Genomic DNA, 27,830 nt, shown 5'->3' with positions numbered 1-27,830 from the left:
ATGGGCTCGTCAACAGGAGGAGCCAGAGGTCCCGTTGGAGGAGCCTCAGTGGAGCGAAGAAGAGGCGGCCCAGATCTGTGTCGGGGAAAGCCCCGAGATGAAAAAACCTGCTCTGAAGGCTGCCCTCTCTCGCGTCCACGCTCCTTCATCCGATCATCTAGACGAATCACCAACGATATTAGCTCATCTAACTCGTTTGGCTCGTCACGGACTGCCGGCTCGTCTTTTAATGACTCATTTAACCCATCTACAAACATTCCTCGTAAAGCTGCGGCATTCCAACCTGACTGAGCAGAAACCAGAGAACATTGCATCAAAAACGAAGCACAGGCTTCGACATCTCCCGCACAAGGCTCCGGACGACAAACAATCGGTTCGGACGCCGAATCTCTGGGTGACGGAGTTATCTGCACCGGTATCGATGATGCCGCAGCTGGAGCAGCAGGAAGCGGAACGGCTTGCGCTGCAAGCTCCGTAACACGGGCGTCTGTTTGTTTAATATGGTTTGCGAGATGCTGTAATTGCTCCCATATTTTCTCCAAGTGTTCTTGAACTTTTTCGGCAAAAGGAACCGCCTCTGCCGCTGGGTCCATTATGGAATGGCCGGGAACTACTGTTATGTGTCGACGCGGGTTGAGGAGCGGACCTGCGTCAGACGGAACCCAGCGCTAAAAATAACCAGAAAGCGGTTCCAATAACAAAAACAATATATTTATTTCACCCGCTAGTGCACAACAAAGTGTAAAAACCAAATAGCGTCCCTCTGGTGGAGTGACTGTTGGCACGCTCTCCAGCGCCCAGAAGGATCGAAGCCCGGCGCTCCTGGACCCACTACCACCGCCAAACACCCCCCAGGTGGACACGACAAACCGACTCTCTGCGAAGCATAGAAGAGGTGAGGTAAGTCAGCAGTTATAACTAATATCCTTCAAAAGACACACACTATCAGCAACACATGCAGGTCTGTATTTTAAGCTTTATGTAAATGAGCAGCTCTCTCACAACAGGTGGAGGATCTCTTATCCGCATGCCACAGCAGTGAGAAGCAAGCAGCACAATTCTCATCACAATTCAAGTATACTGCGTAACAAAATACCAAGTTACTATCCACAATTAGTCAAACACTTAATCACCTTTAATGTGTGCTGACAGCATGTGTCCCTCACCCTTCCTTGCTTCACGGGCTCGATGTGTCAAACCCAGGCGCGGTCCTCAGCGTCTCACAAACGAACATCACAAGGTCGAGCTCCCGGCAGTTCTGCTTGAATCACACATGACTTAAATGCAGAACGTCATCCAATGATCTGCTTCAGCTGAAAGTCTTTAAGGTTGCATGTGAGCACCAGTCACAGGTGCTGCACATGATGTTGATGAGGGTGAAGGATTCTTCAGCCAGCACCTTCTCCACAGACAAATCAGTTCTCATGCCACCTGGAGAGCAAAGAAAAGAAAAGAACACCAAAATATCCAGCCACACCCCCCCAACACACAACACACATACCTGTGCCTATTTATAGAGGAGGGCCAACCAAATTGTTGTGCACTGCCTATTAGATCTTTGTGATGTCATAAGGCACTGTTAAAGAAAGAGCAAAAGGCTAGAACAAAATGTTTGCATGAGAGCCGTCATACACTTGAGGTCCGTGAGGGTCCTTGAGCCATGTCCAATTTGAAAATTGGGGAAAGAGCTAAACTACCTGGGTTTGATTCCCGGCACGCTTGTTTATGACAAGACAATTCATCTGCATTGTTCCACTCCACCCAGCTGTCTGGTCTGCATTTTTTATCCAAAACACATTCACCCATTCACACACACACACCAATTACAAGGCTCAGATACATGACACAATTTAAGGATTAAGGTACTTGCATAAGGGACCTGAGTGATTTTACAGTTTGATGGGGAACTGAAACAAGAATCCTCTTGTTGTGTGGGCCGCTGAAGAGGAGGTACTGCTGGCCCACCACCACCAGATGGCGCCCTGCTTGGAGTGCGGGCTTCAAGCACGAGAGGGCGCTGAAACCAGTGGAGTGACAGCTGTCACATCATCACCACCAGCTGTCACTCATCTACGTCAACCTCCATAAAAGCCGGACTGCAACTCCACCTCCCCGCCGAGAAATCAGCTACCATACAGGTAATTTCTCTGCTGAATTTAAACTGACTAATAGTCTGAACTTCTTTGCAGCCGTTTTCCTGTGGGTGTTGCCTTATCTGTGGGATTGGTGTTTGGTGTGATCAGCGACGGCTTTGCTTCACACCCCAACCAGATAAGTGGTTAGACAGGAGCTGCACGAGTGTGTGACTGGAGGTGGAGGTGCTCCCTCCCTTACAGAACACAGACTGTGGGATTACTGAGTGTGCGTACTCACACTCATCAAAACTGTTTCTGTTCTCTGCCAGCAGTACCGGGTCTGACTGCTGAAGACAGCGGCCACCTGGGGCGCAGGGCTTGGCGGCTCCGGTGTTCTTCAGATCCGTTGGTGGTGGAAGCCGTGTGGGATCCGGCTCTTCTATCTCCAGACGTCTTCTATCTTCGAGCCTGCCACACATCACCTTGTGTATGATTGACATTCCGCAATATTGTTATTGTCTGTACTTCGTTGTGCACTTCACAACATTAAATTGTTACTCTTTGGCTTATCCATTGTCCGTTCATTAACGCCCCCTGTTGTGGGTCCGTGTCACGACACCTTCCCAACACCTCTGCTCTTAAGACCACCGTTTTAAAAACTGTTACTGTGTTCTACTCAAAAAGAATTTTTTTTTTTTTTTGGTGAAACATTGTTGCACTTAAAAATACTGAGTAAATTAAAAAGCTGTGTAATCAATTAAATATACTTGATGATCTTGGTAAATTTAACTTAAAATATTAAGTGTACTTTCCAAATATTCTGAATGAAATTTAGCAAACAAATTCAGTATATTTCAAACAATAGAATTTTTTAAGCAAATGCTAATGTATTTCAATGAAATAAACTCAAATAATAAATGTATAGTTAAGATTAAAAAAATAACTTAACTTTTTAGGCATTTCATTTGGTATATCCAACTCAAACAATCAATTGAATGTGTTTCAGAGATTTTATTAAGTCAGTATAGTTGTTTCTTACTATGATATATACAAAGCCACTGATTTACTTTTTAGAGTGAATGATCTGCCACTTAAATGGGTCCCAGCTTTGGTAGGATGTCTAATTTAGAAACACATTTCAAATATCTGCATATTGGACTTGACCTGTGGTGGCACGGTGGATTAGTGGTTAGCACTGTTGCCTCACAGCAAGAAAGTCATGGGATTGCTTCCCACATGGTCCTTTCTGTGGGGAGTCTGCATGTTCTCCCCGTGTTCGCATGGGTTCTCTCCGGTTGCTCCGGCTTCCTCCTACATCCAAAGACATGCAGGTTAGGTGACTCAATGCCTCCAAATTGACCGTGGGTGTGAATGTGTTTGTTTCCAGTCCTGTGATAGACTGGCGTCCTGTCCAGGGTGTACCCTGGCTCACACCCTATGACTCCTAGGATATGCTCCAGCCCCACTTTGAGCCTTGATTGGACTTAGCAGGTATAGAAAATGAATGAATGGAGGTGACCTGAACTCCAGTGTCATCGCTGAGGAAAATCATTTTTCCAGGCTTTACTTCCCTTCAATGCATTTCTGATATTTTTACATGTATCTCTAAAGCAATTGCTTCTAAAGGTCATACGCTTTAAGGGAAAAGTGTGAAGAAGATATGAGCAAGTTATAGTACATAAACCTGTAATAAAAGAGGTCTATAGTGATGAATTATGTGCTTACAGAGGACAGGACATTTATAGTTATCTGTACTGGATCTATTAAAATGACAGTGATCCTAGAGATAAAGAAGGACACGTGATGGGATTTCATACACTCAAAAAATGACTCATTGGATGAACTCAATTCAATTATGTGCAGGATTTCCATCTAATAAATATATGTAGCCCCACAAAAAAAGCACATCCATGCAAGATTATTTTATTTAATGTCATTGGTACTACATATATTTATTAGATGGAAATCCAATCCAATGAGCCAGTTTTTTGAGTGTAGTCTCTCTCCATGGTGCTGAAATGCTCCGGTCTGTGTCCGAGGTCCTGGAGTTGTGATTGGAAAACCCGGCTTCACATTGTTTTAGTTCCCAAAATATTTAGATTAAAGGCTCATGAAGGAGCTATGTGGGAAGAATGAAACATCTAATTTGAAGTGTTGCTGATACAATATTCATTCAGTTGTTGTAAAATCACAGTTACACGTATCTTTGCTTATTTTCAGATAGGATTGTGCAAGAGAACATGCAAAGTATCTTGTCTGTTCTGACAGCAGCCTTTTTTTTTACTGGACACAGATCTGTTCTTAGTGGGGCAGTTACTGTGGAAATAAGTAATAAATTTCACAAAAAATGTCAAAATTTAGTTCCTACACAAATCCAAGCATTCTAATGTACATTTATTTTGTAACATGTTGCAAAATTACAGCTCATTTTAATGAAGGGAAGATATTTTGTGGCAGAAATTCCACACAGACTGTCTTTCTTTGTTATGACATCTTGCAGACAGACTACGGGAGGAAACGTGCGTGCATGGAGGACGTTTTGAGATTACCATTGACCCGACCCACTTACTTGAAGCGTGTGCACAGGTGTGCACGCCAACATCAATAAGATGTCTTGCAACTCACTTCAGATGTGTGATCTGGTTTCAAAAACAGCATTTTTAGATTTAAAAGTGTTTATTTTTTGCTAACCTTTATAAAACATATGAAAAATCTTAGTTTTATGCAGAAAGAAGTTGTTTCAGAGCATGTTCCGCTATCTTGGTTTATTTTGTTTGAGCGAGCAGCCGGCTGCCTTTCTTTACTCCCATTTACTCCCAGCTTGCACAGATCGGCGGAAGCGCCCACATAGTCTGACGTCACTACCAAAAATATGTCATGGTTTCTGATTCCTTGAATTTATTTCCCTTCAGGGGGAGAACTTCTAAATTGTTTGAAGACCTTGCTAATTTGTATTTTTTTTTTAAATCATATTGGCAATATCATATTATGAACTCCTTATTTAAATGCTAAGGAATAAAGTTAAAGTGGTGCCAAAGAAAATTATTTTTTCATTTAAGTCTTAAAAAAACTCATAGGCCGTAAACCTTTAATAAATCACGCTGAAATCCTCAATCTTTTGCCTTGTGAGCTGTCTCTGGCCCCCGGGCCACCAGTTACAGACTTGTGAAGATTAATTTAACAACCATTCTTAGCAAGGACCTTGTTGCTATTTTAATTGTCTGTTTTATATATGTTGATCTGTGAACATGTGTAACTATTCCATTTGTATTTCTTCCTTTTATGTTCTGACGACAAAAGTAATTGTATATGAATATTATTAAACTACTACACCGCACTTTACAGGCTGTATTTGCTTTCGTCTCTTTACCAGCTTAATGTGCTCTGTCCGTTTTAAAAAAAAAAGAAAGAAAAGAAATAAATGAAATGTACGTGTTACGTTGCAGAAAAGCGCTGCTGCTGACTCGCAGGCTTTGTAATCGATCACCGATAGTATGCGGCTAACGTTAGCTGCTAGCCGCAAACAGCTGGTTCGACGTTAACAGCTGCACAGTCAAACACCTCGTGGGTGTTCTCTCCCAGACTCAAAAGAACAGAATTATGTCCACTTTTCTGCTGGAACCGGTGGAGCGTATGGCTGACAGTGAAGACATCTTTGTCAGGGCAAAACAGCGGACTTTCAGCGGACTGACAGAAGGTATCGCATTGCTGTTAGCTTCTTTAGCTAAAGGTTAGCTAATGATTAGCTGTTACACAAACGACCTGACTCAGAAAAACAAAGGTTTTGTTTTTGTCTTTTAAATTTAATCTGGTCGCTGTTTCCATAATACAGGCTAGATAGCTGTGTAGCTACTTTGCGTCACGTTACTGGTGCTACAGTATATTTTTTATTTTTTTGTAAACTGGAAGACCCTTTTAATCAACAGTTTAAACAGTTTAACCTTTTCCCTCGAATGAAATGTTTTTGTGAAAAACATTTTCACATTTATGGCTTAGTGTTACAAAGTTTCTCTAATACATATTAAATCATAATCATAAGTACTTAATATACTTGGTTGGGTCATCCCTCTGGTCAGGGTGGTAGAGATCTCAGATGCTCTTTGGAGGTAGAGTCGGTGCGCATACTATTCCAGTCGTTTCTCAGTTAGAAAACCGGCAGACCGGGGTAATTCCATACCCTACTTTATAAATTTGAATATTTTAACCATGTAGAAGCAGAATCAATTCAAACTCATTCTAACAAACAATCAATACCTACTAAGCAAAAGCATAAATGAACTACACCTTTACACATGCATATAATATTTATTCATTAAAATTACAAAAATCTCAATAAAATTTGGAATGGGGCAATTCCATACCCCATTAACGTTAACAGTAAAACATTCATCAATGTCAGAAATTCAGTCATATATCTTTTAGTCAATCTTGAAATTTAAACTTTAAGGAAATAACAACTTGCTAAACCCATTTTAGTTTCACATTCCAATAGAATAGCAAAATGCACCATTTTTCCTGGAAAGATAGAAAAAATAGTAATTTTAAAAAGACAAAATTAATATTTCTTTAATCATTAAATATATGTGTGAGTAATCCCATATCAGTTAATGCATTCCTAAGAAATTAAGTGTTTCCTAACAACCCATTGTTTACCTCTGGGGTAATTCCACAGATATAATATCTATTTTTACATTATTAGTTCCTTTATTTTGAAAACATATCAATTCTACACAATTATTTGAGAGTTTATAAAGCATATTTACCAAACTGAAAGCTTGGATGGTGTAGTTATGGACCTTAAAAATATGGATTGTTTTTTTGTTGTCTGCTCAACTGCCATATTTTTGGCCAGACAGGTTCAAATCAAATCAAATCAAATCAATTTCATTTATATAGCGCCAAATCACAACAAACAGTTGCCCCAAGGCGCTTCATATTGTAAGGCAAAGCCAGACAATAATTACGGAAAAACCCCAACTGTCAAAATGACCCCCTGCGAGCAAGCACTTGGTGACAGTGGGAAGGAAAAACTCCCTTTTAACAGGAAGTAACCTCCAGCAGAACCAGGCTCAGGGAGGGGCAGTCTTCTGCTGGGACTGGTTGGGGCTGAGGGAGAGAACCAGGAAAAAGACATGCTGTGGAGGGGAGCAGAGATCAATCACTAATGATTAAACGCAGAGTGGTGCATACAGAGCAAAAAGAGAAAGAAACACTCAGTGCATCATGGGAACCCCCCAACAGTCTAAGTCTATAGCAGCATAACTAAGGGATGGTTCAGGGTCACCTGATCCAGCCCTAACTATAAGCTTTAGCAAAAAGGAAAGTTTTAAGCCTAATCTTAAAAGTAGAGAGAGTGTCTGTCTCCCTGATCCGAATTGGGAGCTGGTTCCAGAGGAGAGGAGCCTGAAAGCTGAAGGCTCTGCCTCCCATTCTACTCTTACAAACCCTAGGAACTACAAGTAAGCCTGCAGTCTGAGAGCAAAGCGCTCTATTGGGGTGATATGGTACTATGAGGTCCCTAAGATAAGATGGGACCTGATTATTCAAAACCTTAGAAGTAAGAAGAAGAATTTTAAATTCTATTCTAGAATTAACAGGAACTCAGCCACATGCGGTGTGCAGCCAGTACATTCTGAGTGCCGGTCCCAAGCCCGGATAAATGAGGAGGGTTGGTCAACAGCCAAACAGCAGCCTTGTTTTAAAATGTACCTGAAATATAACTTTCTCTCCTCCAACCCTAAAGACCCATAACCAGGAGAAAATAAATCTGGTTATGGAATTGCCCCTGGTATGGAATTACCCCAGTCTGCCCCATCTGTCCTAGAATATTGCTTTGCTAACTTGTATGAATTTCCTCTAAGTTGCCTCTCTGGCTGAGCAAAAAAATTGACTGGGGTCTGGTTTATATAAACCATGAGTGAACGTGTATGTCTTAAATAGATCCTGTTTCCTTCTACGTTCTCTAAGCGATACCAGTTCAGGTTTAGCTATACAGTATTCAAAGCACCTTCTCTGTACTGATTGTAGTGAAGATATGTCTTTGATTTGCCACGGGTTCCATACTGGAGACCCGTATTCTAAAACTGGTCTGACTAAACTTTTATACAATATACAGACTTTTTCCTTAGTAAGATTTGTGAAACATCTGTGAATAATTATTAATAATTATAATAATAATTAATAATAATTCCCTGGTTTGCCTTTTTTTGTGATTTCCATAATGTGTTTTTCTGGTTTTAAGGAATCTGACACTAAGATGCCTAGATCTTTTTGTTCTGTTACCTGTTTAAGGCCTACACCATTTAACGTATAAATATATTCTAAACTCTGTTTAATCTTAAGCACCACACACTTGGTAGCATTGAACTTCAGTAATCATTGGTTAGACCAGCAAGTCAACTCGTTTAGATCATCTAGTAATAAATTACAATCTAATGGGGTCTGAATTTTGCGATATATCTTGGTGTCATCTGCAGATATTTTAACTATGGGCGAAACAATGTCTGGGAGGTCATTTACATACAGTAGAAACAATAACAGCCCAGTTATTGATCCCTGTGGCACGCCACTAGTTACATGGTGGCAGGAAGATCTCCCGTTTCTAAGTATTACTCTCTGTCTCCTTTTTCCGAGGAAGGATTCTAACCAGGCATGAATTTTCCCTGTAATACCCATCTGCCGAAACTTTATTAATAGTCTTTGATGTGGTACTGTATCAAAAGCTTTGCAGAATCTAAATAGTTGATCTCTGTTTCATAACTTCTATCGCAGTTTAATGTCCAATCATTTAGGCATTCTATTAACTGGGTTACACAGCTACATCCATCTTGAAAACCATGTTGATGGCAACTTAGTATCTTGCTGGCTTTACAAATCTGCATTAATCTTTATAAAGATTAATTGCCCTGCATAAAGATTAATGCAGGGCAAAAACATTAAACAAGGCAAATTCCCTTTGTGTAATTTGCCTTGTTGGCCTTTAGTTTTCTGTTTGCGTCTGACTTCCTTTAGTGTAACTATAAGATCTGTGATAAAGTAAAGATAATATAAATTAGAATTATTATAAGTAACAACTAGAAGGGGACTCAAAGAGCAGATATCCGCCAGTGTCAGTAGTCCACTATATGTATTTCTATCTGGTCTGATTTGTAACTAAACAGTGATTGAATTAAGATTATTCCTCTACAAATACTTATTTGGTTCCACTGGGTTTGCAATAAATCCTGTACACTCAAAGATAGTATCGCAATTTGGCTTTATTATTGTTATTTTTATATTAAGATCCATCAAATAAGCAAGGCATCCCTTCTAATTTTTCACCTTGGCTTGATGTAATCAGCATAGCAGAATATATCATTTACAGTAGGTCCTAAGCTATGGTTGTTAATCAGTTTTGGACAGTGACATTGACTTTGAACTTAGACCTATGACCTTGGCATGATGTGTGTGTGTACATTCTCCACCCACTTTATTAGGTACACCTATTCAATTGCATGTTAGTACAAATAACTAATCAGCCCATCACATGGCAGCAACTTAGTGCATTTAGGCATCTATATGTGGTGATGACGACTTGTTGAAGTTGAAACCGAGTATCAGAAAGGGAATTTAAGTGACATTTAACGTGTCATGATCGTTAGTGGCAGATGGGCTGGTCTGAGTATTTCAGAAACTGATCTACCGGGATTTTCATGCACAACCATCCCCGGGGTTTACAGAGAATGGTCCGAAAAAGAAGATATCCAGTGAGCGGCAGTTGTGTGGATGAAAATGGCTTGTTGATGTCAGCAAACAGAGGAGAATGGGCAGACTGGTTGAATGGGCGACTGTGTGATGCAGTCATGTCGATATGGACCAACATCTCTGAGGAATGTTTCCAACACCTTGTTGAATCTGTCATGAAGAATTAAGGCAGGTCTGAAGCCTATTGAGACCCAGAAGAGCTGAAATGAAGTGCGTTTCTGGTAGATGATGTTCACAGCAGCTAAACGGCGAACTCATTAATGCATAAAGCGGTGATGCGTGTGTGGCTCTACGTGTGGTTAAACACTCCTGAACATGCCCCACTATTAAGTCTGAACTACCTAACCTGGGTTCCTGTGTTTATTACGTTACATTTTTGGGGACTGCGCAGTGGTTCTACTAATGATTTACTTTGTTGTGGACATTAAAAGTTATGAGTCACATATTTTCTCAGTAATTGTGCATTCTAATCTGATTACATTTTTTCCGCAAATTTGATTAGTTAATCGTGTGAGATTTCAGACTGTATAATATCGGGGTGACGGTGGCAAAATATTCATCCGTTTCACATTTGATGTATTACTCCACACCCTGACCGTGCGCACTGCTACACAGATGTCAATAATAGCGCTGTCAACTGAGAGTGAGAGAAATTGGCGTAGCGACGACGATGGAGAAATGGGTGAATTTAAGCTACCATATGAAAGTGTTGATGTGGATTCTGATACAGAATTACCGTTTCACATTTGATGGATTGCTCCGTGCCCTGACTGCTGGTGGAGTGATGCTGAAGACACAGTTGCTACAGTAAGCCTCACTGACCGAATTACTTACAGAAAAAAAAAACTGTGCAAACGCTGGAATTGGATTAGTATGGGAATAGCCCCCTTGTTAACGCGTCACCGGTAAAACTCAATTTGCAACCATAAAACCAGCATGAACGTCAGCAAATAGGGTTATTCCCTAATTAAGTGGAACAGGTGAAGGTACAGACAGCTACTAAAAGTGCTAACGCCGTTATCAAACAACATTAAATCCAACGAGTTTCACTCAGTGCAACAGAGACGTCTGGTCACGTTAGGAAGTTTCACCGCACAACAAGCCAGATTATTCCAGGTGTTTGTTATAAAATACTCCAAACAAGCAGACACAGTCTCACTGATCAACCGCATTCAGCGGACTCTGAGCTAAAGACGAGCCACGAATACGCTCTGCTCAGCTGCTGACAGCTGTCACTTAAAGTGACCACGCCCCCAATTATACACAACTTTATGGCTTAAAACATGTTAAACTAAGAAAAAAATTCACCCCCTGTACAGTTTCAATGGAGACAGAAACTATTCAAAGAGACCAAAACTGTTTTTGTACTAGAATGTAAACATGCTTATTTCTGCTCTAGAGTTGGACATTTTAACATGAAGTCCTATGGGAAAGTGCTTTGTTTTGAAGCCAGCCTAAGCGGACAGTCGAGGTACTGCACTTCCGCGTCGACCTCATTTATAACGGTCTTAGGTTGCGGCTTGGGTCCAACCTGGTACTAGCAAGCTGTACCTAATGAAATGGTAAATGGACTGCATTTATATAGCACTTTTCATCTGCATCAGATGCTCAAAGCGCTTTAGAATAATGCCTCATTCACCCCAGGGTGCTGCCATGCAAGGCGCCCACTACACACTGGGAGCAACTAGGGGATTAAGGACCTTGTCCAAGGGCTCCTAGTGAAATCCCAGCCTGACTGGCTGGGATTTCACTAACCAGGGATCCTCTGGTTTCAAGCCCAATGCTTCCATCACCTTGTGGCTGGTGAGTGTACACAGCCTATGGTTGCGACAGGACAGTCCACCGAGTTTATCCACCAAGAAGTAGAAGAGTAGCTCATATATAATAGGTCCTGGGCTCCTTGGTACTGTTGCTTATCCTCGGATACCACAGCGTGACATAATCAGCAATGGAGATCGAACCCTTCCACCATGTTTAATCCATATGGGCTGTAAGCCTTTTGCGTTAAACAGTTATATTAAATCTTTTCAAACTGTTACTCCATCATATCTGGGGACTTATTCACAAACCTGGACTGTCAGGCGAAGTAGCCACAAATGTGTGAGAAATGTCACACCCTGGTGCAACGCCCGGTGACCCTGCTAGTATGATAATACCTGTCACGTTTGATTTAGACTATTTTCTTATGTGCTTATAAGAGCAGTCCAATTGTGTTTTCTTCTCAATCTCAAATGATGATTAGTTTTGTTTTGAGCGCTCCATCTGCCACCTGAGAAATCTCTGCAATTTATGTTTGAAGTTGCTCTCGTTCATCTCTGCCACACAAATCTGCCGTCTCTTATCTGCTGTCACGAGAGCTTTGTGAGCTCCTCTAAGTCCTTCTGTTTTTCCTTCTTTTCTTTTTTCAGCCTCGTCTGTGAAGTAGTTCACATGTCTGATTCTAGAGAGACACTGTGTTCAAAAGTATTGTTCAGACAGAGCTGTGCGGCTTCAATAAATCTTTACACGTTTACTGCTCAGACAGTGGCTGATAAATCAGCAGCAGCAGAAACACGAGTGGGTGTGTTTACATATTTCACTGATTAACTGATTTCACCTGCTCAAAGTGATGTAAATCAGTGAAATCACCTGCTGGAGTGGGTGGTTGCACAGAAAACCTGCACCCTCTCGGCCCTTTCTGGAACCGGTTTGAGACCTCTGTTCTAAGGCATTGTATTGTTGGCGAATGATTTCCATATGCAAACACTGATAAGCTGAGAGAGCGAGAAAGAGCTCTGCTGAGCTGCTTAAAATTAGCCTGGCCAAGAAAAGAATCTCAAGTTTATAGTACATGGATCTTGGCAGCTGGTGTAATTCAAAATTAATCAGCAGCTCTCAGTCCGGTTGTTTAATGAGCAAAAACTGGCATTGTAGCTCTGCTGATCTTTGATCAGCAGAAGAGCTTACGGTGTTACTGGGTCTCCGTCCGGCTGTCGTCCACCAACTTTTAAGTGAAGCTGCTCCTCCTCCGAGTGCTTCTATTCAAACAGTCTGAATTTCTTACAGTGCAAATAAAGTCCATAGCCCTATGAACTAATGGAGCCAGAATGGTGTCAAAGGTCACATTGCAAGGTCAAAATTTTGGCCCAGTGCAAGTAGATGGTAGGAATTTTTAAATGCGTATAACTCCTGAATGAAAGGTTATGGACGCATAGTTAGTATCACTCATGAATACAAAGTTGAGCTGTCTTTCATAAACTCCTTTTGGATTTGACCTTGATTTATGAGTCTGTGGAGCACAGTTAAGCCACTTGAAGTGATCAAACCTTTGAGGAACAGAACTTTGATCAATTACAGTGACATAATAGCAGCAATTGAAAAGACACGTTTCTGGGAAAGAAAACAAACTCAAATATGAGGTGGATTTTCAGGCAATTGAAAAAAATAGAGTGGAAACACCTTTTTCACTATTACAGGTCACACGACATACAGCAAGTGTCACATAGGAGTCACCCTGTCCATCTGTCTGTCTATCTGTCCAGGAGTCTTGTAAGATCAGCTCCTCTTAAAGAGTTTGGTGGCATTTCAATGAGATTTCACACCATGTGAAGATGTGCTGGAAAGAAAATAACTGTTTTCTGACATCACCAAGGGTAGATAAATGGGAGTTTGTGTTTAATGGATGGCGTCGAGATTTATACTTCCAAAGCGCAAGTTGCCCGCAACCATTTCATGGATTTGGTGAAACTTCACACAGTGGATGTACACCATGTGAAGATGTACATGAAAGAAAATTACACTGGTACCATGGCATCAAGGGGAGATAATTGATATTGATTGAAAATAATTAATTATATAACTGTAATTACATTACAGTTACATGTACAGACTTTGACCAGTTTGACAATTCTGGTGTTTCATTACAAAAGATTTCTTACCACCAATATAAAATGCATGCTGTCAGCTTGAGTGCAGATCTGTAGTTGTGCTCTGTGAAGCTGATGTATTTGGACTGAATGTATTCTAAAATAATACAGCACGGCTGATGATAATTACAATCATAAAAGTATAATGTTTTCCCCACCTGCTGTCATAAATTCCACCTGTCTTGAGGGCCTCGTTTTGATGCTTTTATTTAGCTTGTTTCCTGGAGGAGTACCCTGCTTGATCCCCCGCCCCATCTTTGCTCATGTTTCTCTGGAGTGCAGAATTATAAAGTCATTTGAGAGAACTACATGGAGCACATGTTGAACACGGAGGCTACATATCAGCTTGTGACCCCTTTTTAGTGTCAGGGATTTGTGGCTGTAGGGCAAAACTACAAGTTTAACTTTGGGTCCTTTGGAAACAAAATAGGTTTAGCAGCAGTTTCCTGAGTACAAGGACACATGGTGTTATCTAGAAAATTAGAAATGGTTGTCCTATGACCAAGCGGAGTGTGGTCTCTGAAATGCTAGGCAATACAGGAGCACGCACCCTCTGGAAAATGTGAAATGTTGAAATAAAGTTGGGCCTCTATGGCGTAGGCTTGGTATGAAATAGCAGCTTGTGTACTTATAATTTAGTAATATTGATTGAATAATATTTTACTTGTTGTTGTTGCTATTGTTATTATGTGGAAAAAATGTTTTTAAAAGTGGACTTTCATTTGGGGGCGGGGGGGGGGTGCTTTTGTCCCCTTGCCCCTCTGACTACATACCTGTACTATCACTGTTACCAGAGTTCGAACAGACAGGCCAGGAGCAAAGCACTTTTATTCATTTGGAGATCACTACCTGATTGGCCAGTAAGAAGGGTATATCACATGCACCATGCATCAGAAACAGACTTGGTATATATTTGAGACAAAGGAGAGTGAAATGTGTTTTAAAAATTTGCTTCGCTGCAACACTGACTGGGACATTGAGTGATGCTGGCTGTTAGTTCTGCATCAGCACTGGTGGCCAAGTGGTTAATGCGCTTGGTTTCAGTTCAGAAGGTTCTGGGTTCAAATCCCACCCCTGCCACATTTCTCCATGTAATGTGGAGTTGTGTCAGGAAGGGCATCCAGCGTAAAACCTGTGCCAATTCAACATGCAGATCCACCTTGGATTTGCTGTGGCGACCCTGAGTGCAAACAAGGGAGCAGCCGAAGGGACTTACTTACTGAGATTATTAAACAAATGAGTCTGACGCGCACTGTTGATGATCTGTATTAATAAAATGGACAGGTTGCTTGACATCCCACATGCTCACCAATCCTGTTCAACTTTTTCATTGCAGAAAATGTTAGGGCTGGTTAAAAAAAAAAAGACTTTCCCCCCTAAAGTGACAGAACAACGTGTCTCAACACCACGTATTTCCTGTTTAGGGGGAATTACTACAGGCAGATTCATGGTTGTGTGATGGGGTCTCCGGTATCCCCCATTGTGGCCAATCTGTACATGGAGCGAGTGGAGAAGACAGCCTTGATGTCTTTCACGGGCATCTCTCCCAGTCACTGGTTCAGATATGTTGATGACACATGGGTCAAAATCAAGTAACAGCAAGTTGATGATTTTGCAGAACACATCAACTCGGTGGACGCCAATATCAAGTTCACAGGTGAGGATGCCAGAAACAACCATTTAGCCTTCCTGGACTGTGATGTTACGATTGGAGAGAACAGGCAGCTCCAGACAGGGGTTTACAGGAAACCAACTCACACTGACCAATATCTGCTCTTCGGCTCAAACTACCCCCTTGAACACAAGCTCGGGGTGATCAGGACGCTTCAACACAGAGCCCTACAGGTGCCCACAACTGCAGAGGGAAGGGCTAAAGAACAACAACGTGTCCGGAAAGCCCTCACAGTATGTGGGTACCCACGATGGTCCCTGGACAATAGGGTGGTTCAAAAAAATAAAAGTTGGAAATTCATTACTCTCACCCCTTCATTTTATGATGCTTTGGGAAAAAAGAAAGCCTGCCAAATATTTTTGTCATACATTAATATTTAGAGGTAGCACATCATAGCTGAAGGTTGTAAATATATCAGTTATCGCTGCCCGAGTGCCCGTGCAATAGGTTATCCATTATCCAGTATCTAATCACGTCACTTATAAAGAGGATAGAAGTTAACCACCTGAGTGTAACTGAAGTATAATTTTATATTCAATTTAAAACTATACCTGGGTTTAAATATTTCTCACAAACAACATACTTTCAAAAATGTTATTTTAGGCTACAAGCTGAAAATTTTGCTTCAATTCACAGCTTCTTTTCTTTCAGATCTTTGGTGATGGTGAATCTAACATGAGATAAATGTAAAAAGAGACACTTGCTGACTTAACATGCTTAACCATTAAGTGGAAACTTCAGTAAAACATGTCAGCTGCTAGAAGTAGAACATTTGTATACCTTATTGGTTCCTCCGACTGAAATAAAGGGAAACAAATTGCCCTCAAATGGACAAATACTCAAGGTATTTTTCTTCAAACACACTGATTTGAAGAAAATTGTCCATGATGCTGCTGTGACCTCTATAGACATGGCAATTCCTTTTTGGGAGAGAGCTAGAATCCCACTGAGGGCAAAGCAGCATCTGATCACAAAGTTAGAAAAGGTGTTCGGAAAATGGAAAACATTGAAAAACACCAAGAATCGCAATACAGACAAGCAGAAGAAAGATGAAACAGTGTTTTGTGAATCTTTGGAGGACTTGTTTGACATGGCACATCAGGATGTCCTAACAGTGATAAAGTTTGAAGATGACAGACAGTTCCTACTTGCTCAGCGAGAGAAAGGCAGAAGGGGATGCATGGCAGGCATAGATAAAATACAAACTGCCAAAGAACAAAGAGCAGAAAAAAGGAAAGCTGCAGAAGCAAAATACAAAGAGAAACTGGAGGAGCCTGGACCATCTAATGTCTCACTACCTGACACTGTCTCCAGCCAGAGTGAAGAGAACACAGAAAGTCCAGATGAAGAATTTGTTATGCCAGTGCCACAAAAAGCCAGTAAAATTAAAGCTGTTGTAACACCAGGACTTGCAGCAGCATTGGATAGGACCAAAACAACAGACAGAAGTGCCACCTATATTCTGACTGAAACGGCAGCAAGTCTTGGTCATGATGCAAGCGACTTAAATATCATTATCATGTAAAGGATGTTCTCTTATGTTACACAGCTGTATAATTGGTTCTTGTGCTGATTCATACCTTTTTGAATATTAAGTACTGCAAGGCATAAAGAATATTATTGTTTGGAGCTATATCAAAATATATGTGGAAATATATAAAGCATAGACTTATTTAAATTTATCAATAATGAAACAGTATTTCATCAATAAAATGAAAATGCAATGTTTGATTGTTACAAAATCTTCACTGCCCCAGTATGTAGGTATTGTAGGAGCATGATGTACGAGAAGAACTGCATCTCACAATTCATGTTTTAGTGTTAACTATTTTATGGGATATGAAAAGATTTGATTTTCCAATGTATTGCCATAATTTCTGTCCTGACATATCAATATTAAACTGACAGAAATAATTTGGAAATATCTGGAAATGACCATACTATATGACAAAGTTATTGCGAGCAAAATCTTTAAGGGCTGTGTGTTACCAGTAAAAATTATTAGTTTTATGAAATTGTACATGTGTTTTTATGTTAGGTACAACAAATTTAGAGGGTGAGACTTGAAGTTTTTTGAAAAAAATTTTTGACCATTTTTATGGACCACCCTACTGGACAAAGTGCAGAAGTCCCAGAGAACAAAGAGACCAGATAGACAGGAGACGGAGACAAGAAGAAGAGGAGTGTCTCTCCCTTATTTAGCAGGAGTAAGGGAAAAACTACAGAGGATCTTCAGACAGCACAAAATCCCAGTTTACTTTAAACCGGTTAACACCTTGAGACAGAAATTAGTTCACCCCAAGGACATGATCCCTAGTTACAAACAGAGCAATGTAGTGTATTCTATCAGATTTCAGGAAAACTGTAACGAACACTACATAGGTGAAACGAAGCAACATTTACACAAAAGGTTATACCAGCACCGCAGAGAGGGCGCCAGTGGACCTCAGTCTGCAGTTCACCTCCACCTCAAAGACACTAACCACACGTTTGAGGACAAGGAAGTTAAAATATTAGCCAGAGAGAAGAAATGGTTTGAGAGAGGGGTCAAGGAGGCATTCTTTGTGAAACGTTTGAAACCCAGCCTTAACCGGGGAGGGGGTCTGAGACACACTTTATCCCCTGTTTACAATGGGGTACTCAGGTCAAAGGAGTTTCAGTCTTTTGTTCATGGTAATGAGTCATTCACGTCATCAAGGGAGCCATCAGAAAGGCATCCATCCCATCATTAGAGGGACAGCTGTCCTGTCATTAGGTGTGCTAACTACAGCACAATAGTTGCTAATTAGAGCTATTGTTTAGTCACTAGCCTATAGCAGTCTGCCTCTCAGTAGGAGGGGTCTGGTTAGGTTTAAAACTCCAGCTTTTGTTGGCTTCTGTTTTATTCTTCTCTACAAGAGTCAGAGAGAAGTCAGACTTCCAGAGCAAGAATTTTAGCTGAGGAAGCTTCTGCAATTTGAAGCGAAACGTCTTTGCGTCAAGCAACCCAGTCCAGTCGAAGATTCAAGCTTCTCTACACATGCAACATGTACAAGTACGATTAATTAATGGTAATGATTTCATATTTCGGTGATGTTTTAAGGATCAGGCGGGCTGTGATTCAAGCCGACTCAGATTTCAACGAAACATGGCTCAGAGATGGAACCTACCAAGAAACGAACTTTCCCAAAATTTTTCAACCGAAAACCAAACAGTGACCTTGCTTAGGGTTATCAAAGTTTCAGGCAAAAATATGCAAAAACTGATATTTCATTAAATTCCCATCTTTCAAGTGGTGTAACATTCAGCGCCATCAAGTCCCCAAGCCAGTTTAACTATCAAATGACTTATGGAGGCAAACTCTTTCATCTTACATACATATTAGGTTGGGGGATCAATGGCGCTGAATATAGGGGGCGCTCAAAGTCTGGTCATTTTGTGAAATTGGCTGTATTTAAAGGCCCACAACCCTCTGGCAGGGTCACCGTTTGGTTTTCAGTCGAGAAACTTTGGTTAAGTTCGTTTCTTGGTAGGTTCCATCTCTGAGCCAAGTTTCATTGAAATCCGAGTCGGCTTGAATCACACCCTAATGTAAACCTGCCTGAACTTTAAAAAATATTGGCTCTTAAGTATTGATTTCTAAAAAAAAAAAAAGTATTTTTTTTTTTTTTTTTAAACAGAAATTTAAATCAGCTGGTTTAAATCATACCAGCCCTGGAAAATGACATGTCGACTTCTAGTTTAGGCCGTTGAAAGGACATGTTGCTTGGTCTCTAGGTAACAAGTTGCAGGGACATTTCAAGGGCTTTCAACTCGCTAATGCAGGATTGGTTAGCCTTTTTCTGCCATGCTAATGCCTATTGACATCATTATCTTTAAGGGCCCTTTAGTTATATAATACTAGGATTATGTAAAACACTTGTTTTTACCACTCGTGGTCCAACAGGTATCTGTTAATTGTTTAGCACTGGCTACTCAAGTACAGCTTGAACAAAGCGTGGCATGTTACAGTCCCCACTGGATCTGCAGTACCCAATCCTAAATCCTGTTTACTGCTCTTTTACTCATCAAATATTGTGTTTGTTCCAGGAATGATTAGAAAGCTTTCACAGCAGAATATAAAACTCTGAGTAATGCAGAGCTGAAATGTAATCCATAAAACGTTTACGTTTCTACTATGTGTAATATTGTGTTTGTTCAAACATCAGAGAGAAATAATGAAGTAGACTAATCCCTGCAGCGGAAAAGCACCTATTGCAGCCTTGAATATTTTTACTCTCTAATGTAGTTTTAAGAGGAAAAAAAAGCGGGGGGGCTCTTTGCTGCCAGCCAAGATGATCAGTCCCTTCTTGTTTTTCTTGTTCCAGATGTGGAGCGCGAGTGGATGGGACCATTTTACTTTATTCAGGCTGCAGACCCCCAGCTTGGGTTAATGAAGGCTTGGAAGGATGGGGATTGTGACGGCGGAGGGGACGTGTGGGATGAAGAAGTTGTGCTCACTAAGCAGGCAGTGGAGGCCGTGAATCAGCTCAGGCCCAGGCCCAGGTTCATGGTGCTGTGTGGCGATCTGGTTCATGCCATGCCAGGTATGGAGAGAAACATAATGTGCATATAAAAATATTTATAGAAATAAAGGTACCCCCCCCCCATACACACATGCGCGCGCACACAGAGAACGTCAGGGCTGAAAGGATTCCTCAAGGGACTTGAGTAATAAAAATCCTTGAATCAAATTTTCTGCTTCAAGGGTTCCTTTCATCCTTGAAACTGAAGCGCCGTGGGGGGAAAGTGCTGCATCTACAGATTATTTTCATTGTTGAGCATCTGTTCATTGTTTTTCACAATTAAATTATGAATAGTTTAGGTTTTGAAATGAATACCCCCTCAAAAAATACATTAATCATGGAGGAAAATCATAATATTTGAGGTTCTGACACTTTAGATGATCATTCAGTTATGACAGTAGTTAGGTGGTTAATTGAATGTTGACTAATCGGTTAATTTTTCACGTGTGTTGGAAGTTATATTGGCAAACACATCCAGACATATTGAATGCTAAACCTGATTAAGAATGCAATAAACAGTTTTATTTGCAAAAATATATTGATGCACAATAATAATAAAAATAATAATGAAATTCATACTTTATTAATTCCTTTAATGAAATTATGTCTCTGCATTTAACCCGTCCGAATTAAAAACATTTTAGAGCAAATCTGGTCACATGAGGCACCTACTGAATGGTGCCTGTGACCATATCCAGATCCTCACACACTACCCTGGTCACTGGCTGTGTAAGGTGCACAAACCTATTATCATATTTTGTATAGAAGGAGAAAACCCACACAAATGAGGAGAAGAAGGAATGTATTTCTGTAGTGCTTTTCCATCTGACAGATTGCTCAAAGTGCTTTACAATGATGCTTCATATTTATTTCCTCAGCCAAGGCCAGTACCCATTTTTTACAGCTGCGGGTGCTGCAACAAGTAGATTAACTGTCTTAAGAGGTTTTACCTTGTCATCTGTTGGTTAATAATCCCTCAGACGAGCTGCTGAGCTCCGAAATGATGCATGTGCAGTGGAGGCAGAGCGGACCAATTTTTAGGGGGGAGTGTTCAGTCTGACATCGGCTCTACACGAATACATGAAAATATGCAAAGTGCACACAGAAAGGAACTGGGCACAGATTCATTCAGACTACAGACCTTTTTGCAGTGAAGCAAGAGTACCAACCATGATGCCCACGAATTAGTCTGAGCGCTGCTCTCAGTCCACATTCAGTACATCCAACATTTACAGCAACAGTAAAGAAGAGGGACTTAAGAGTTTTACACACACACACACACACACGCAAAATCTACACAAATGTACTAAAAGAAATACCACAGTTTACAGTGATAACCTGCTTTAAAACTTTTATTTGAGTTTAAAACTGAATCTGAGCCGTTATGATGTTAAAACGGGAACGAGAACCTTCATAACTTTTAAAAACATTCCTGTAACGTAATTCTCTGAACTGATTGCGCGATTGATGGACCGGCTAAAATATGGTAACTTTCTCCACAAGAGCTGTAAACTGGATTATGAAAATGATGAATGGCTGCAGCACAAACGGAACACTTTCTGAGTAAGTAGCAGTTCACGGGTGTTTGGCTGTGTTTGCAGTGAAATCCGGCATCTTTTAGACCCAGTCTAGTTTGACCCCAGAGAAATGGGTCCTTTCTAAGGCCACGTTTGCTTTACTACATGCAGGTGAACTCATTCGGCTCTGTGGCTTGTATGTGACGTGTCAGATGTGCATTATGAAAGTAAATGGTGAAAATGCACATTGACTCTGATTTGGCATACGTGAAAATAAATTAAATATGTATCATATTTGTACAAATGTAGTTGTTGTCGAAACACACAGATTCCAATTTCCTTGTGATTCCAACTCATCTAGAGTCGTTGCTTGTGTTTCCCTTTGAATGAAAGGAGCAGCGATTGCTGCTGCTACTTCTTCTTCATCTTCTTCTTCATCATCATCATGGATAAAGGGGTGGCATGTGACCAAAACCAGTGTGGCTTGAGTGGACCAAAAGAAGTCTGAGCACGCCCACCTATCTCATACACTCAACAAAAATATAAACGCAACACTTTTGGTTTTGCTCTCATTTTGTACGAGATGAACTCAAAGATCTAAAACTTTTTCCACATACACAATATCATCATTTCCCTCAAATATTGTTCACAAACCAGTCTAAATCTGTGATAGTGAGCACTTCTCCTTTGCTGAGATAATCCATCCCACCTCACAGGTGTGCCATATCAAGATGCTGATTAGACACCATGATTAGTGCACAGGTGTGCCTTAGACTGCCCACAATAAAAGGCCACTCTGAAAGGTGCAGTTTTATCACACAGCACAATGCGACAGATGTCGCAACATTTGAGGGAGCGTGCAATTGGCATGCTGACAGCATGAATGTCAACCAGAGCTGTTTCTCGTGTATTGAATGTTCATTTCTCTACCATAATCCATCTCCAAAGGCGTTTCACAGAATTTGGCAGTATATCCAACCAGCCTCACAACCGCAGCCCACGTGTAACCACACCAGCCCAGGACCTCCACATCCCAGCATGTTCACCTCCAAGATCGTCTGAGACCAGCCACTTGGACAGCTGCTGAAACAATCGGCAATCGACCTGACTCCAGTTTGTCGTTGTAACCTACTTGAGTGGGCAAATGCTCACATTCACTGGCGTTTGGCACGTTGGAGAGGTGTTCTCTTCACGGATGAATCCCAGTTCACACTGTTCAGGGCAGATGGCAGACAGCGTGTGTGGCGTCGTGTGGGTGAGCGGTTTTCTGATGTCAATGTTGTGGATTGAGTGGCCCATGGTGGCGGTGGGGTTATGGTATGGACAGGCGTCTGTTATGGACGAAGAACACAGGTGCATTTTATTGATGGCATTTTGAATGCACAGAGATACCGTGACGAGATCCTGAGGCCCATTGTTGTGCCATACATCCAAGAACATCACCTCATGTTGCAGCAGGATAATGCACAGCCCCATGTTGCAAGGATCTGTACACAATTCTTGGAAGCTGAAAATGTCCCAGTTCTTGCATGGCCGGCATACTCACCGGACATGTCACCCATTGAGCATGTTTGGGATGCTCTGGACCGGCGTATATGACAGCGTGTACCAGTTCCTGCCAATATCCAGCAACTTCGCACAGCCATTGAAGTGGAGTGGACCAACATTCCACAGGCCACAATTGACAACCTGATCAACTCTATGCGAAGGAGATGTGTTGCACTGCATGAGGCAGATGGTGGTCACACCAGATACTGACTGGTATCCCCCCCGCAATAAAACAAAACTGCACCTTTCAGAGTGGCCTTTTATTGTGGACAGTCTAAGGCACACCTGTGCACTAATCATGGTGTCTAATCAGCATCTTGATATGGCACACCTGTGAGGTGGGATGGATTATCTCAGCAAAGGAGAAGTGCTCACTATCACAGATTTAGACTGGTTTGTGAACAATATTTGAGGGAAATGGTGATATTGTGTATGTGGAAAAAGTTTTAGATCTTTGAGTTCATCTCATACAAAATGGGAGCAAAACCAAAAGTGTTGCGTTTATATTTTTGTTGTGTAGTTACCAAGGTTCCAGTGTTTGATTAACACACATTTAAGTGGACTGATTGTTTTTTCTTATAAAGGGCGGCTTGGGTGCAGGTGTTGAAAATGATCTGTATATTCTTGTGGCACCATTTGTGCAGCTAGCTAATATCCTCATGCTATTGATACCTCTAAATTGGTTGTAAAACATATTGTATTACCATAATTTCAATCAATGGAAATACTGGAACACAGCCTTCTTAGATTGTCTGTTAGTACAACTAACCACGCAGCAAGCCGTATTATCTCAGACATTTATTTGTAATACAATGCTCAAAAAGGATAAACACGATCAAGTCCACAGCAGCTAGCAATATCTGCTGGTAAGTGGCTGCCTTGACACGGCACACATTAGCTGTCACTCAATGTGGCCACACCCCTAATTATTCATAACATTATGTCTTAAAATAAGTTGGGTATTTGTACATGGGTGGTGGGGGACTCTATGGAGTCAACTCGATTTTGGAGCCAATCTCAAGTGGTATTCAAGGAACTGCAAGTTTTGGCACTTGCACATTGGCTTCATTTTTCAGCACGGGAGGTGACCACATTGATATAGACAGAAAGTCCGAACTGGTTGGCTGCAAAGATGCCTGATGACCTTCTAGTTTACAGAAAAGATATACATCACTGTTTTCTGCTGGAATACAGTACATTTCTCAGAGTGACTAAAATGTCCTGAGTTCTGAGGCCAAAAAAAGAAAAGTCTTTCACTTGCACATAAGCAAATAACAGATGTTCTCAGTGGACACACAGCCCTGTGGGTAATGACATTGCGACATAACAAAGGTATCTGCCTATTATCCACATCACGTTTGAGCAGATAATGTGAATTCACAGATGTTTCCTGAGCTTTACCTCTGCTCCAGCTCGTTCCATTAGACAGAACGAGACAGCAGCAGCCCCATGACATCTGGCACCTCATGCAAATGCTTCACTTCATTCAAACTCATCCAAATGGTTCTCTGATATTATGGCTGATGGCCAATGATTTTTTTTTTTTTTTTTAAACGCACAAGCTGTGATTTTATTCACTACACTCAATTTTACCCAGTCCAGTTGTTTTAATGCCTTGTTTTTCTTTTCACTATTCTACAAATGAGCAAAAATGGCAGCTGTTGCACCCAAAGCCGATGCTTTTATTTTTGGCCAAAGAGAATGGGGGGAAAAGGATTTAGGAACAGGTTTGGGATTTACCAGCAGACACCCTTCTGTCCAGTCATGATATTATTATAGTCAATAAACATAAAATGTGACCATTTATGACTGAAAAGTATGAAGTTTTTATGATGAATTGTAAAAAGAAAAAACGCTCCTGAGTGTACTTGTGATACCTGTGAATGAAGATGTAAAGTGCCATTAACGGCACAGAATGATTGTTGAATAAATACAGTCAGTCCAAAGGTAAATGGACAATTGACCATTGAGCTCTTTCATTGTCAGTTCTATGTTACCATCTTGTATTTTCAGGGAATCGGTTAAATGTCTAGAGTTGATCCCTAACAGTTTCTGTTAACAGTAAGTATGAAGAGCAAAGTGCTGCTGCTTCTGCCAGTGAAGCAAGTTATCAGAGTGGAAAGATGAAAAAAAAAAAGCAGGTGATGCCACAATCATAGATTTGATACTTTCCAAAGAAGTTAAAAAAAGAAAGAAAAGGAATGCCGAGAACCACCAAAACACCTTGAAGACCGTGAAAAGCAAGTGTGAATGAGAAAATGTTGCTTTACTCAGTGAAGGGAAACACCTTTACAACAGTTTATTTAATCTGCCAAATGGGGACTAAGCAACATGTACAGTTTTGCCTCAGTATACCATAGTGTACAAAAAAAATAAATGTATGGTGGCAGCAGTGAAGGATTACACAGCTTTAAAAATACTGCAATCACATTGAAACCACATTATGCCTAATCTTAAAGATTCCAGAAAGGTACAGTTTTGACTATCTGACTGAATGGGGTAAAAAGAAAAATGGTGGCTAAAGTCAGTTTCGGTTTGTACAGGGGTCAAAAGCTAAAACTGTTCAAATTTTGGTAAAAAGTGATACACATTATTAGTTGAGTTAATAGGGTTTTAAAACGGAATAGTTTCACCATCCGTTTTATTTAGCTATCAAGTTATGGGGTAACATATGTCATAGAATCCAATGGACGTCAACCTTGTTTGGAGACCAAACATTCAGCACGGCCAAAACAATTCCATTTATTGATACTGTTAGCTCAAACAGTAATCTGTATGGCCTTTTTTCCCAAAATTGGAGCAACTTGAACTTTTGTCCCCTGGACAAACTGAAGTTGACTCGTGTCACAGTTTTTGCCCCATAACTCCAAAACATTCAGTCATAGATGGTCCAAACTCTGCCTTTTTGTAATCTGTATGATCAGACAAATAATGTGGCATCGTTTTCAATATGAATGACACACTTTGAAATTTCAACCTACAAATGTCACTATGGGAAGGCTCATACATGTTTGTGTACACACTTTACTTTTTCTTGTTACCCCCTTTTTAATATTATTATATTTAAGTAAATATAGGAGGAGTGGGGTACAATTAGTTATACCTAACAGCTAACGTTAGCTTATCTAGCCAGCTGTAGCAACGTTCATCGTAGCTTACAAAATAGTTGGTTCTTTTGTGTTTGACAACCCACATTAATTCAATTTATTCAGTTCAACCCACATTTATTAAATATGCATTTGTTAATACCGTTACTGTAGGTTTAACTACGCTATTATACTTTATACACTAATTACCGTTTTTGTTTATCGTGTTAGCTTGCTGGGTACGGTTGGCTTATTAACGGCTAATTTAGCTCTTCTACTATAACTAGCTTATTTTCGTTATTTACAATTTTATTTTACATGGTGTAGATTTTTATTGATTCATCAGTTTATGTGTTCTTTTAAATATATCAACATATAGTACCTAAGTTATTAGGTTTCCATTTGATAGCATAATGATTATACCTTTTATTTTCCTATAGTATGCTAACAGAGTTACTTTAGATACCCATACACTCATAGCTTCTATTTCTATAATAAAATACCAGATTTATAGCTTAGCCTACTAACTATATTTAATTTTACTACTAGTCTACATACTAAATTACCTATACTACAATCTTCTCCTGTGATGTCTTGTCTTTTTTTATGTCTTATTACTTATTATATTATATATACTTTTTTCTTGAGCCGCTTGGGTGGGTAGGAAGAGTTCCCATGGGATGAAAAAGCTTTTTAACCTACCATCCCTGGTTCTCAAGACCAGGCACCTAAGTGGCTCTACTCTTTTCTACTCTCCTATTTTACTCTTCCTTTTTAGATATTTAGATATACCTTTATATACTAGCATAGTTCCAAATTAGAATTGGAATATAATATATAAGATATACCTTCCTGAATTTTCATGGTATACTGAGGCTGGATTGTAAGTGGCTTTGCATCTCCTTAAGTAGTTCTGATTCTGTCAAAGTTGGCCTCTGGCTTTTTGACTAAGATGGCCAGGTGAAGTACACCCTTCAGGAGGAAGACATAGCTGTCAGAGCTTCAGCACAATAAATACAGCCACAGTTTGTAAACAAACAAAAATCATCTTTTGCTTAGATCACCTTTTTTCAGACGTACGGGAAAGAGAAGCTGTAACTGCTTATAATGATGATATTTGAAGAAAATGACACACAGAACAAGCTCTGAATTTCCAACTGATTTCTCATGAATACAGGCCACTCTGTATCCATGGCTGCAGATTGCAGACTGTCCTATCCTGATTCATGCACTCTGCAAAGAACGTTTAGCTTTGGGATTCATTGCTTTGCAGCATATTTTGCTTTCAGGTACAATTAAACATTCGGCAGCTCTGTTTCCCAGCCGGTCTGTAAACAGCATGTCCCCCATGACAGCAGCTGATATTTATCTATGGAAAAGCACAGGCCTTCCGGCTATTCTTAGTTTCTGCGCTGATGAAGATTTCAGCCATTGATTAGACGAGTCAGTTTTAAATTCTTGACCAGTTTATGAGATCAAAAACTGGGCCCCCTCTTTGATGACCTGCAATCTATTTTTGAAGCAGCTGTTGCTTGCGTAAAGGTGAAATCTTTTTTGTTTTGTTTTTTAAATTCCTTCTTCTTTGAAATATAGATCAGCAGATGAAAACCATTCGTATAGGAAACATACAAGGCCTCTAAGGTTACGTTTGGAAGAAATACAAACTCTGTGCTTCCTTTTCCCCATATTTTTTGTGATTTAAAGGAAAGGTGTTACTTGTGTGGGAGTGGCAGATGGTTT

The 27,830-nt window shown here is 40.5% G+C and overlaps 1 protein-coding gene across 1 annotated transcript in view; it reads left to right on the top strand.

The window, feature by feature from the left end:
* Positions 1-5,593: 5,593 nt before the first annotated feature.
* Positions 5,594-27,830, top strand: part of cpped1 (calcineurin-like phosphoesterase domain containing 1) — an 80,979-nt gene continuing 58,742 nt past the window's right edge. Inside the window, exons 1-2 of the mRNA XM_034194297.1 lie at positions 5,594-5,772; positions 19,742-19,960. Coding sequence (XP_034050188.1) covers positions 5,676-5,772; positions 19,742-19,960 — 316 coding nt within the window. The 5' untranslated portion in view covers positions 5,594-5,675. The remainder of the gene's footprint in view (positions 5,773-19,741; positions 19,961-27,830) is intronic.

This window comes from Thalassophryne amazonica, chromosome 18 (assembly GCF_902500255.1).
Source record: "Thalassophryne amazonica chromosome 18, fThaAma1.1, whole genome shotgun sequence".
NCBI lineage: Eukaryota > Metazoa > Chordata > Actinopteri > Batrachoidiformes > Batrachoididae > Thalassophryne > Thalassophryne amazonica.
This window is presented reverse-complemented; position numbering and strand designations above follow the sequence as displayed.